This window comes from Bombus vancouverensis, chromosome 9 (assembly GCF_051014615.1).
Source record: "Bombus vancouverensis nearcticus chromosome 9, iyBomVanc1_principal, whole genome shotgun sequence".
Lineage (NCBI taxonomy): Eukaryota > Metazoa > Arthropoda > Insecta > Hymenoptera > Apidae > Bombus > Bombus vancouverensis.
In genome coordinates this window covers 12561850-12576057 of record NC_134919.1, presented here as the reverse complement: position 1 = coordinate 12576057, position 14208 = coordinate 12561850, and the positions used below count along the sequence as shown (strand labels likewise).

At 40.1% G+C, this 14208-nt stretch overlaps 2 protein-coding genes across 8 annotated transcripts in view; one reads left to right on the top strand and one right to left on the bottom strand.

Annotated features, from left to right (window-relative positions):
* The window catches only part of LOC117163781 (protein FAM8A1), a 34754-nt gene that overhangs the window by 6182 nt on the left and 14364 nt on the right, over positions 1-14208 (bottom strand). The gene's annotated exons all lie outside the window — the stretch shown is intronic.
* krz (beta-arrestin protein kurtz) overlaps positions 1-14208 on the top strand; it is a 28136-nt gene that overhangs the window by 3510 nt on the left and 10418 nt on the right. For 2 of the 7 annotated variants that reach the window (XM_033346467.2, XM_076621220.1), the window contains exons 1-4: positions 10317-10500; positions 11770-11983; positions 12357-12729; positions 13249-13542. In XM_033346467.2, the coding sequence (XP_033202358.1) occupies positions 10492-10500; positions 11770-11983; positions 12357-12729; positions 13249-13542 (890 nt within the window). In that variant the 5' untranslated portion in view covers positions 10317-10491. The other 5 variants (XM_076621222.1, XM_076621223.1, XM_033346469.2 and 2 more) reach the window with 5 other exon arrangements.

Below are 14208 nucleotides of genomic sequence, written 5' to 3'. Positions count from 1 at the left end.
GATGAGCTCTTCGTCCTTTCCACGAATAGAGCCGGATGAAATCTGGTTTCAAGGCGTGGAAACTCCAATTTTTGCCTAGTTGCGCAGAAAATGTCATCGGCAGGTTCAATGGAAACGAGATCATCTATTTTAGTATAGCAATATCCCAACTTATTTCTGTAGGATTGTTTTATTACGAAGATTGAACGACAGTGTGGATTTTTCGAGAGCATAAAACGCGCAATTAACTCGCTGACATATTACAGAATGTTAGAAGGAACATATAAAACGACGATATCGACAAGATAAGAGTATCAATTTTAAAAAAGAAACAGATAAAGCATCGATATTTCACCTATACGCAGATGTTTTTTCGTTTTACGAAATAGCAGAGAGGTATTTTCTTCCGATCTTTACGATCTAAACATTCTAAACATCGCGCGGAAAATTTGCATTCTAACGCATGTAACGGTAATTCCTGAATTATAGTTTCTCAATATCCTCTAATATTTGTCCAGTATGCGTGGAAAGCCTTGCAAAATATTCCTAAGTTTTACGCAGTATGCGTGATATAATATCGTCTTAGGGTCAGTCGATCCTCTGTTTGTTTTAGAAACAAATATATCGCGATACGTAATGTATCGATTAAGTAAATGGAACAGATAACAAACTCAGCTTTGTACCGTGATATAACGCAAGAACATCGTGAACAGATCTGTAATTACAGTGGTAATGAAGCATGTCTTAAAATGCACTGTGACTGATCAAAATAATAATTCGAGTCTCCTTCGATTAGCGTGATCAATGAAGCGCATTAAACATTACGTAAACTGTGATAAATTAGATTTATAGTGCCGTGACTATGCTTGAAATTCTGTAGAAAATTTCGAAGTTCAAAGTTCGCTAACGTCACGTTTTGATAAGAAAATTCCGATTCCCCGAATAAAATAAAGAAAGACGGAGCTGGTAATGCGGACTTTCCGACGAATCAACATCCTATTTCTGAATCAATCGTCGCAATCTTAGCGTCGGAATGAATTTACGATATCCTCAAACGAGATAAAGTTTTCATTTTAAAAACGATCAAGCCTGATTAACAGACAGCTGCTTTTTATTCCGAGTGACCGACATTTCTGAAATACCAATCAATCAACGTGAATCATACGCTTCACGATGCAGATCGGCATTCTCGTGCCGGTGAAACAGTATCTGGAAATCGACGTGCATCTCGAAGGATGCACGGGTCGACGATTACGCATACAATGGACTTTCGATCCTATTGTGCGATTGCGATTTCCTCAGTTCATCATCGATCACTGATAGAGATGGTAGAGACGTAGCAAGAAGTGTATTTAGTAAAGAGCAACAGAGATATTATTTCGTTGATGTATTTCAATTCCGAAGCGTTGGTTCGACGGAAAAAGGTTTGAACATTTGACGATCTATGATGAAAATTAATGGTAAAAAGAAGCGAGAGAATGGGAGCGACATTTGATATTGCTGATACCAATGGCGAAATTACAGTCTGTGAAATAAAACTTCTTGTAAAGCGTGGTTAGTTACACCGAGGGGTAGATGCTCTCTGGAAAAGAGTTCCGCTTTGCGGACAGCTTCGTCAGTTAGCCCATACCGATCAATATCCGAAACAATCTCGAGTACTTAATCACGTACTCGATATATTACGATATTAGGCGATAGAAAGAACGAAAGATAACATAAATAAGATAAACAATATCCTAATTACAAGACACTTTTCTTCAAGATTAGTTCGTTCAACGTTCAAATTAATTAACTCGTCTTATCGAATAGTGTGATCATCAACGTATGGCCGGATTAAATTCGCACATAACTATTCTAGCTAATGTTTGTTCTGCCTGGAAAGATGATGATGATCGTGTAGAAACACGCGTGCGCGCAAAATACCACGGAACATCGTAATCTACGGCAAATAAAACTAGGCGTTCTGTTATCGTGCTACGATTCGAAGATGTTTGACTCGAAATAAAATTTATTCATTGGTTGTGCAAAGTTCCACGATATCTATGGTTATCTATTTCGACGGTAATGCTGAGACTGATCACGATTGCGAATTACGAACTGCTTATTCAGCGCGAATCTCGCATTGAGAAATTGATCGACTTTCCTAGGGTTGTTCCGTCGTTCTGAGATCCGCTCGACATTTATTCACGCTAAAAGATTTCTTACAATTCGTTCCATAGATCGAGAATGGCAAATTGTTTATTGATTTTCTATTTCCTAATTACTTTATATGATTTTTATGGCAAATACACGAATAGAAATCACGCGAAATACGACGAAATACTGATTAGGTATTTTGTGGAATTTATCGGCGTTGTTAAATCATCATTTAATAACGAGTATCGTAACATGGTATTTATAGAAATAACTATCTTTTCCTTTAGGATTGTAATGCTAGTTCTGATGCAAAGATAATCTATGCGATAGCAAGACACCTCATTGAACGTATTGGCATTCTATTTTCCTAATTGAAAGGGCTATCGAGCTGCAGTGTAATATCTTTTCGATTCCTTCGCGTTCCGCTTCATTATTTGCATTGCCACGCGTCTATCCGCAGAAATTCATTAAAAAGATTCACTTACCTACATAAACGCAAAACGTGTGAAGTTACAGCTGGAAGGAGAGTTCGTCATTTATCGTTATTAATTGAATCTATTTGCATGTCCGTTTCACGGAACCAGCCCCGCCATTAATTTCCGGAACGTTTGCATAGTCCTTCCAGAGATTCTACTTCTTCGATATCATTGTACAAGCCATGTACTATAGACTTATAATAAACGTGGATAAAGTAAAAGTGATTTGTGACAAATTTTAATTTATCCCGTTGATGTAATTTGTAAAATGCCTGAGGAGTGGAACGAAAAGTCCAAAGTTACGAGCAATATTCCTCAAATATTACGTTGTTCTTCGCTTGACGTCGTAAAGTTTTAATGAAAAATCCAAGGGAAACGGGCCACGTGATTCGAGGCAAACGACTAAGGGTGACTCCCCATACGGCTGTGAATTCCAAAGGAAAGAAGTGATCCTACTATCATTTCGTTTTACGACGACTTTCTTCATTACCCTGGTTCGAATTCGTAGCACGAGGGTTTAAGGGCTAGTTTCGGGGCTTCTATGAGAAAAGGTGATCAAGCAAACGTTTCGTTTCATCCCTTCGTAATTAAACTTCTATAGAGATAATACACTGCTAAGAGATAAAAACATTAAAGGAGGGATAAACGGGTGAACTTTCTCTTTGAAGAAAATAAGTTGAGGACAAGAAAACTTCTTTCAGTAAAGAAGGGAAGCTTATTGAATCTTTCTGAATCTCGAGACTTTCTGTCTCACTTATAACCTCGTTTCTATACGTCTCTTTAAACCACGCTAAAAGTTGAATTGAACGTTTCTTACGCTTTACATGTGCTTATTGAGCATTTAATGAAAAGACATATAATTTTTTGATATGAGAAAGAGAGAAAAGTGAAAGTTTTGTGAACCGACGAAATAAAAGATGAAACGATCGTAGGTTTTGAGCGCTCCCTCGCGTTTTTCTATTCCTTCAGGCGTGAACGAGCTGGCAGCATAATTCCATCTTAATTAATTGCACTGCCTTTCACGAGCCCCATCCGGTACTGACGAACCTTCCGGTCAGATTGACGATCGCCTTTCGGTCTACTGACTCCTTGAATAAAGCACGCCGGGTACGGAAACAGGTGGTAGGCTGACAGAGGATGATGAACGGTACGCAACCGAGTGTAGCTGAAGCAACCGCGCGAAAACTTCATCTGAAATCTGGCAAAAATGTGAAACACCATACCTGTCGGCTGTTGCTCTTCTGATGTGACATGTAGCGATAAAAAGCAATCTGTTACGCTCCTTAAATGTACGGAAATTTTATGATGAAAGAAAATGCAGCAAGAATCGTTACAGTTCTACCCAAGATTGACGATGACAAAAATTAAAACGAAAATGTACAAAAATTACAGACGAGGTGAATCTCATCTTTCGTTTTCAATTGAAAAGAACGAACAAGCTCAATGAAATTTAATGAAGCATTAAGATAAAAAAGGATGTGTCAGTAGGATAACACCTGCAACGTGACGTGTTGCATTTTTATTCGCTCGAGTTTTTCCAGCGATGTAAGATGGGAAAAACCATTCGCGACTTGTGCGCTTATTTGCAATGTAAAATTCATCGGTGTGTCGGTTGCAGCAAACGCAGGGAAATTATTTGTTAAATGTTGTGATTTTTCATACGTACCGGTGAAACGTGATTCCTCCACGAATCGTTGGCATAAACCCCGTTGCAGGAAGGACCGGGTCGCGACTTTCGATCGCGGAATTTGCTGTTTCTCTCTTCCAGACAGCCACGAGCTCGCATCAATTAACCCAGTTTCTTTTTCACGCCAGCAACGATGCTGCTTCTGCGCGAAATACCGCTACCAGATCGAAATTGTCGATGTTGAAATTTTAAAGAGAGACTGGTCGAATTCGATGATAGAAAAGGTAAGTTTGTCCTTGTTCCACGTAAATATTCCATGTTAGACAGACTCACTTACGACAGCTTAAGTCCGAGGTGAGGTAACACGTTCAGACAAACTGTCTAGAATAGTTACCAGAAAACGTCACCTTTCCCATATCGTGACAAGAATCTTAGCATGGAGATCTGTTACAAACTTTGGGATGCATGGTATTGTATCGATATACGCACTAACAAGAAGTTCAGCTATATATCAGAACCGTAGTAAATCCTTGGAATAAGTCTCGAATTTCAATGAAGTTAAAGCTTACCTGATAGAACGAATTCCTAAATTAAAGCAGAAAGTAACGATAACGATTGATACATTCACTCTACATAAAAATTCGTCGTTCAATAATATTTGAATCAAGATTAAAGAATACTTCGTATGACTATAATTAAAATATCGAATTCTCAGATTCTCAGGATTCTATGAAATCGCTTGTAAAGACTTAACAACGAGTGTACCTTATTAAAAAGAATAATCGACTATAATAGTCGATTATATTTTGGTAAATGTAAATAAAAAACAGTACAATTAGTTTAGCGAAGATTAAGCAACGACGTTGTTCGAGAAAATTAATTGAACCTAGTCACGTGAATCTGGTGCCTTTACCGAGTGAATACTACCATTACGTTGGAAATTATAAAAGTTTCTCAAGGAAAAACAAGCTAACTGCACGGTGTTCTCCACGCGAACATGATGGCGGGTGGAAATTTTAATAGACGACCGAAAATAACCATGCATAACGAACCGGTATTCCAGTCGCGGCGTGTTTAACGTTCAAAACTGCTGTTAAGATTCCTGGAAGCATTCCCGATGTCGGTATAACGAGCATACTTCTTTCTGCGTCACGGTGAAAAGCGACGCGTGAAAAGTATAAATCGCGAATGCTGCTCAAGAAACGTTTCTTTCTTTATCTTTCTGAATCGAACGGAGAAAGGTATTGGTCACTTTCGATATCCGTGAGAACGACATTCGCACGAACGGCTACGCGATTCCGCGATCGTTCGAAGGCGAATTTCTGTGTCACGATCACGAGTAATCCGGATACGCGTGCACAGGTCTGATACATTCCTCAGTCATCGAATACCTACTAATTCAAGGCCGGTCGGTTCTCAGAGCCAGAGGTCCTTGATCGGTTTTGCAATGATCGCGCGTATCCGTGAAAGCGAATTTGCGCACTGGATGCTTTTTCACGGGTACCATTATATCTAAAGATTCATTCATGATGATTTTCTTGCGATACTTAGCCTTATATTATTCTACGAATTGAGTTGCAAAAACTTCAAAACACGAGCATGCCATTTGATAAAAGATACGTGGTATCAGAAAAAATTCACAAGCATCTTCTTCTCAATCTAGCCTAACGTTACACACCCTAAACGTCCAATAAAAGTTGCTGACCTTAGTCGTCCAATCGATCCAGTGATAGCTTGCAACCTTGCACACCGTCAAGTAACTTATGCTGGTTATCAGGCGTATGCAAACAAATTTCCAATAAAGAAAGTTTCTATCTGGTTTTCTGCGAGTCTCGAGCTGATATACAACAATGGAAAAAGGGGCGACGAAGAATTAAAACCTCTATATGGAAATAATTTTGCTGTGAACAGTGACCTGTTGACCTGGCCACCAAAGTGCGGCGATGCAGTGCGTTTCTTTCGTGTAAACTGTGCATTCCTAACCTTTAGAACACGGAAAAGTTCTGTGGAATTCGTCGCGGCAATTGGGGCGTATTGTTGAGAATTGACAAGGAGAGTTGTTGCGTTGGTGGGAGCAGCGATAAGTTGATGTCACGCGAGGATATTCAAAACGATTAAAAAGAGAATTCAGACTAGAATTCAGTTACTTTTATATTTCTTTTAATAAAATTGCTAGAAATGTGTACTCGTTTCATTCGTGAGAACGTTAAATTGTAATGGATGAAAAATATACATAGGCATCATCTGGATCGTATAAAACCAACCAGTTTCAAAAGTTAGTTTTCGTTAGTATCATTGCGTTATCTCACGTTATCGGTTTCTAACGATTAATTTAAGCACGGCAGATGACAAATTACCGGGCAGATAAATAGTATAAATAACAGTAACCAGCGTAGGACGGCGTGTAAGATTAAACGAGGTGAGAATAACAAGATGTTAAGAAACAAAGTATTATGCAACAATGTATAATTTTTTCGCAACGCCAATCGTAATAAATAAGGAATTTAAATGTGTGTCTTAACAAACGAGCAGCTGAATCTTATGAATGAATAAGCATTGACGTTGGAACGATGCGATGCATTAACCTTCCTTAATTATTTTCAAGATTGTTTCGTAGTACATTGCTGAATATTTTTAGAAACATAGTCGTTTCTAATCATCGATCGAATTCATACGTATTATTGAATGAAACAGATAATATAATACTTGCGTTATTGTCCCACGTTACAACGTAATAAATCGTTTGTATGCTGGAAGAAGCCAAACAGTGTCATTCTCGAGTATAGGTAGATACGTATAGGTAGTTAGCTGAAGTTCAAGTAACCTATAAAAAGTTGCGTTTATAATTAATAACATGCTCGTTTACCTTGACCCGCGAAGATTGGAAACGCGGCTGAATAAATCGTTTATGATTTTGAGGATCCATAAAAACAATCATTCTTCTTGTTCTTTTTTTTTTCTTTTTATGCTCGATTCATCATCGACACAAATAACAGTTGTGTTTACACGGTACGTTGCACGGAAATTGCGCGTTCAAATATTGATAGTATGAAAATTGATTAAAATAAGCGAAAATAATAAAGTTTGGTATAGGCTAAAGCTGTTTGGTTAGATGCGTTTACATGGCCTTTAGATATTTAATTACTGCAGATCAGTCGGCGCAGTATCGATCCAATGCTCAGACGCCCTCCCTGACAATTTCAAATTTCTCGTTCAGCGAGATAAACGAACGTGAAAATAAAACAGTATATGTGGTCAAATGACAAACATCTAAGAGCTACGAATACCAAATATCGTGGACGTTTTGGTCGAAATGTATTTATTCTTCATGGAAATGTATAAACATCGTAGTTTTTAGTGAATTTTTTGCGCGTTTCGTTGTTAGAAATACAATTAGGTAATTTTCGATTTAACTAGCCGTGGAATTTGTAAACTTGTCCGTCGAAGCTTTAACAAAGTTATCTAGTCTGCCTCGTAACTCTTAGCAAGTTGCTGCGCTTGCCACGCAGTTTAAACGACCACGTCCCGCCCTTTGTGTATCGTCGCATAGGTACATGCAAATACGCATGCATGTTCCTCATAATAACTAATAAATTCTGCAATTTAGTATGCCGGGACGTCTATTACCTCTTTGCGCCCTCGTTCGGTGCACGTGCACACAGTATCATCGTGATCGTGATGCAAATTTGCGGCGTCAGAGCGAAGGAAAAACTTTTAGACGAAAAATTGCGATGTTAACGCGTAATTTTCCTGTTGTTTTTTTTTTTTCGAAGCGCGCGCGATGCGCTCGTATCTTTTCAATTCGTCCACGTTACGCTTCGATAAATAACTCGCTGCTAATTGTGACGCATCTGCCAACAGAATTTGTTATATCAAACACAACAAAGGAGACAGCGATTTAATGTAACTCGGCGCGGTATAATTAAATTCTAGAGGTTCGGACAACTTTTATCCTGAAAAAATCTCGCCTCTGATAATTCTGCAAACCTTTTACAATCACAGCGAAGAATGGAGATAAGGAAGAGATTACAGAAATTATTCAAACGATAGTCGCGAATATGATCACACTTTCACGAATGATTTCGTCTCAGGGACTGTAGAATAGGATGCTGATAGAAATATGTTTCGAGCGTTCCCACGTGAAGCGTGCTCAAGTTGATTGCTTCGGTGGCTCGGTCACGTTTACAAGTTCGTTTCAGGTATGATGAATTTATGCTCGTGACGTAATTAGTATGAACTCGTACGAGCGTGTCATTCGAAAATGACACTTGGCCCGCTGGATTTCCATCATTTATGCGGATTGAGCCAACGCAATTACGTGATTACAACATGCGAAATTGGTTACAGTTAAGTGACGTACCAAAATTGTAGACGGACGTGTATCGCAAATCGGAAAAAGGTTCCATTACGGTTCTAATGCGTTCCGGAAAATATAAATATGTACGCGTACAGCGTCTGTACGTTCTACCGTCAAATTTACAACTTGCTTTTCAGCTTGATTTATGTTTGAAAGCAACGAACTATTTTTAAGTTCGAGTCCAAGTACATCTCGCGTGGAAATCGCGATTAAGAATAGAAAATTCATTTTGTCGCTCGCGTGAAGACCAGTTCACGAATTCTCTTTTGTTTCTGTCCGACAGTAACCTCTATCGATTTTATATCGATTAAAAGAACACCGTTCTCCCTTTTCGGGAAATACTTCAAAAATCTGTCCGTTCGTGGAAGGTCCAAACGTTTCAAAGGCTTTCAAAGCAAAATATTTTTTTCAGAATGGAAATGGAACGTTGAACCATGGTGAAATTGATTTTGCCTCGATTGGTAATCGAGTGAAACTGATGGCTTATCGGTTTTGTTGGTTTTCCAGCGCCAGCGACGTTCGCGTTTTTCCGCTCGGCACTAATCTCGTTTCTGTCGCGAGCTCCAGTTGCTCGTCTATTGAATTGTGCAGCGACCTTAAAGAAGAAGAGATTCTCCTCCCTGTCGCCTTTACCGAGATTTCACGAAATCTTAATGTTTCATTTGAATATTCCTACAATTTACAAGCTTCTGATGCACGATCCTTCCATAGGTAACGATTTTTCTAAAACTAAAACAATTGTCTCGTATCAGTAAGACGAGTATACGATGAATAACACAAATGAAATTATTCTATCCTTCGAAACGCGATCAGCTCTAGGCGTCAGGACGTCGTCAGCTGAAAAGCACAATTCTGAGGGTTTGGTTATCGATGTTAAACAGCTACGTTCCATTTTCTGACGTCTGTTGCGTCAGAAACACGTAACGTGTATACGGTCAGTCCTTTGCATCGGTCACGTGCTATAGAATGTGTTTGAATCAACGGTCGTTTAATCCTACCTAGTCTTAAATTTGTCATACGATTGTACCGTAATAATCTTCCGTCGAGTGGCTGGAAAGCTGAAACGCATGCACCAAGTTCGTCGCAAATTCTTGATTCCCGTATTAATTCGTTTTCATTCCCGATCTACGTAATATTTCTATTCTGTTTGTATTTTATACGTCTAACGGTGCGCCAAAGAACTGAAATTACGAATACCATCATATTACTATATATCCTTCGAATATTATTCCGTTACTAAACTTCCCACGTTACGACATACGAAAGAGCTGGAATGGTAATGAAATACCAAACAGCGTCGGAATAACGATTTCTGTTTCCTGGAAAAGCGAATATTCATCGTTGCGACTTACGACAGCATCCTTACGTGGATCGTAACAGTCACGGACTCTATTCTCTATATGCTCGCATGCACCAACGAGCACAGATCGTTCTTTAGATCGCGTTAAGAATTACACGAGCGTCGATTGAAATTGACATCCATTTGTCAAGGCCCGTCTAGTCTGTGCTCGACGCTCACCAGGATTGCAGGGCTCGTTACTGAAAAGCTACTATTCTAGCGATCTCGGTGCTTGATCCATTTCTCCGTTTACTATCAAACCCGCGAACAGTGAACAGTGGTGCTTTAGAAAATAAAGCGGCCGATCGTCATTGCGCTAACGCAAGTCATGTTAGTGAGTTATACGAGAATCAAAATATTCGATAGCAGGTTCGTGGAACGTGAAATCAGCTAAAGTGAGTAGCTGACAATCGAATTATTCGATGATTTCAACAGAGTGTTCATTCTGAAAAACGACTAGTCAGTCGCGTTCTCGCGATTAGATTATTGTTTATCGCGCTGGCGTAGCGAGTTTTTGCCGGATAAAAGAAGAACCGAGAAAGCACCTGCGTAAAAAATAACCACCGTACCACCAAATATGGCAAAGGTGAAGACACCTACTTTTACGAGCACGTTCTGCGAGCTAATGCACGCACGAATCATTAATTACGATAAGCGCCATTGTTTAATATTATCATCGCGTCGATTTATCACGATTTATCCAATTCATCGGATCTTTCTTTGAATCCAATCGCGATACTTTCAAAGTTCATTGTTAACTGAGCTTGAAACTTCAAAATATCTCGTCATTGACAGTCACGATCACGTCTTTCGGATTATCGGTCGGTTGTTTAGCGCGTCTTTTAACGCTACCGACAATGCTGTTACTCAAGACTTTTCAGACTTAAAATCCTCCTTAGACTATTCTAGGCGAGTTTGTTAAGCTTCTTAAATCTATAGCAAGAGCTCGCGGAAACTTCGAAAGTTGCCAATTGTCTGTATCGATAATGTCTCAACCAATTCGAACCGTCATGTCGAATCGCTTAGCGATTTGCCAAGAAAGAAGAATCAAAATTTTGTCTCAGGCATAATGAAAGTAGTGCCAAAAGTTTGTCAATTCGTCGAAGATTCGCTGGGCGAGAAGGTATCGTGATTTTGACCGGTTCTTCGTCAAGAAGAACAAACAAAATCTACATCATCTATATTCTCTTTTGATAGCAACTGCTTTTTTAACTTTCTTCTTCTCTCTTCGCCTTTCTTTTTCTCCTCTATCTCTGGCCGTTTTCTTTGACGATGGCTCGATCAAAGAGCTGTTTTACGCGCGCATACGTGCGCCGTTCTCAAAGAACGATGACGAACATCCTTTTTGGCGTGCATTACAGTATGCACTGGCTTTGTCGATTCACAATGCGTGCGAGTTGCGTGTTGAAGCACAGGGGAATGTCAGTGCCGTACAAGAGCACCGAGACTTGAAAACGACGGCTATACTTCTGAAAATTTGCCAGCACCGAGTTCTCGTTCCTAGAGAACGATAAGAGATATTGGGATGCAAGTTTACGAAGGTTAGAACGACTTTCGCAATTATAAAATAGATCGTGATTGGTGGACAAACAATAGTACTCGTAAATCGATCGAGGATGTTGAATTGTAAATGTTAGGCAAGCGTGAAAAATGTCAGTTTTAGTATTTTAAAGGATAGTACTTTGGTCCTACTCTATATTTGAGAAATTCGCGTCAAACTTTTTACCAGTCGAAGAAACGTAAAATTTATAATTCCGACTTGGAGCAATTTCTTCCCAATCGATGCTACGGAATATCCTATGATCTAATGCTTTTAAGATTTTTTATCCTTAATGTTCGATTTTTTCATTTGCAGTGGGATAGTTCGGAATCCGAGTATTCGGAGTCTGAGGAGTCAAATGAGTTAGGGGCCATCGTAAGCCCCGATACCTGTGCGATGGACACTGTGGACAGTACCAGCAAGCGGCAAGCTACTCGTGTCTTCAAGAAGTCCAGCGTCAACGGAAAGATCGCGGTATACCTTGGGAAAAGAGATTTCGTCGATCACATAACTCACGTCGATCCTATCGGTAAGACACAGAGACCCTTGTTGAGCTGTAAGGTTTCAAAGCACTTGTTTCTTCTTCGTACCTGATTACCATCATTAGCCATCTACCTGTTGAGTCACTAAAGCGATCGATGTTCTTTCTCCCTCGAACATGAAACATTGTCTCAAGTAGAGAAACATCGGTATGTTTAGCGTATTGTTCTATCTCTTTAACGTTGATCCAATTATTCGAGTGTAGCTATTTGCAGCTATTTGACAGTGAAACATCGTTAACATAGCTTGAAAGGCTGCTAACGGCGAAGATTGGAAAATTCGATTTACTTAAACGACCAGTTAATCTTGAACGTCAAGGCCACTTAAGCCTGTGCTCATCGATCGCTGTTCGATCGTTACAGACGGGGTCGTGCTGATTGACCCAGACTACGTGAAGGATCGCAAGGTCTTTGGGCATGTTCTAGCCGCGTTCAAGTACGGCAGGGAGGATCTAGACGTTCTAGGATTGACGTTTCGCAAAGACCTCTATTTAGACGCCGAACAAATCTATCCGGTGGTACCTGGTGCCAAGCAGAGAAAGCTGACACGGTTGCAGGAGAAGCTGATTAAGAAATTAGGAAGCAACGCATATCCGTTTTACTTCGAACTTCCGCCTCATTGTCCTGCATCAGTGACGCTACAACCAGCGCCCTGCGAAACTGGAAAACCATGTGGCGTCGACTACGAATTAAAAGCATTCGTAGGTGAGACGCTGGACGACAAACCGCAGAAACGGTACGAGCCTCGATTATCGCGATCGTCAGGAGAACGTTTACGGCCACGCGATTTCTCTACCCTCGCTTCTAAATCGATTTTTAGCCGACATGGGACTGACCGTCGACGTGCTCGTTTCTTTTATCCCTTTTGCGGTGGAACGTTTCAACAGACACGAATATCATGTAAATACGTTTCGCAATGTATTATCTGTGGCTGCTTTCATACGATGAAGATAGATATACGTGCTTTTTCAAAGAAATTGATTCATTGTTAAAGAGATGTATCGTAGTTAGTTTTATACAACAAAGAAGCGAGATCTTTTCTCAGTTTTATATCAATTCAATCGAAGTATCGTTTAATCTTTCAACTGACTCAAAGGAAAATAGTAAACTAGTAAATAACCATAGAGATCTTGTCGCCTCGTATAACAGAATTTTCGAAATCTCGTTATTTATTGTACGACTCGAGCCGCAGAGTATCGCAGCGTGGGTTAACGGTTTGCAAGCCGGTTGACAGCAATGAATCATCATGTTGTAGAAGCTCGGTGCGACTGGCTATACGGAAGATTATGTACGCGCCGTCGAAACAAGGCGAACAACCTTCCGTCGAGGTGAGCAAAGAGTTCGTTATGTCGCCGAACAAGCTTCACTTGGAGGCGTCACTGGACAAGGAGTTATACCATCACGGTGAGAATATTGCCGTGAACGTGCATATAGCAAACAGCAGCAACCGGACGGTGAAAAGGATCAAAGTGTCCGTGAGGCAATTCGCGGACATTTGTCTGTTTTCCACCGCGCAGTACAAGTGCACGGTCGCCGAGGCAGAGAGCGAGTGAGTATCATTCATTGCACGCCATTCTTCTCCATGAACATGCGTCAGAACGCGAAACATACTCGCTGTGAAAGTATGGCAACAAATGGATCCGTATGCAACGTTACGAACGAAAGTAGAGAGACGCAAGTTGTAAATACGTTTGCACTGATAGTCGTATTGTTTGCCAACTGATGAAACATTCTCGTTATTATGTGGTGACACGGTCATTCATAGGAGAAATTTTAGTCATAACTTCGAGATTTATTTTGCTGCGAGAATTACAGTTTACGTTCCCATGTTTACGGTGATTATTGTTAGAATTCTCGAATAAAACTATTTATTGCCTAGCTTTCACAACAATTCCCAGAAGCGCCTGTTAGCGCGAAGACTACGTAATCGCAATAGTTGAATAAATTTCTGTTGACGTTAGACGAAACTAAGTCTCGTGTCTGGTCACGATTGACGTCGATAGACTGCTCGAAGACATTTTATGTTTCGAGCTGTTCGATGTCCTTAAATAGCAACCAGCTGGTCTATATACCACCGCGTCGTAGTCACTGCGAAATTTACGAGTAACACATTCTGCGGCGTGACCAGGCACGAGCTACTCAAGATCTATCGACGCAGATGCAGGAAGACATAAATTACATTGCGTTCGGATAAATTTCAATGGTACGCGCGAAT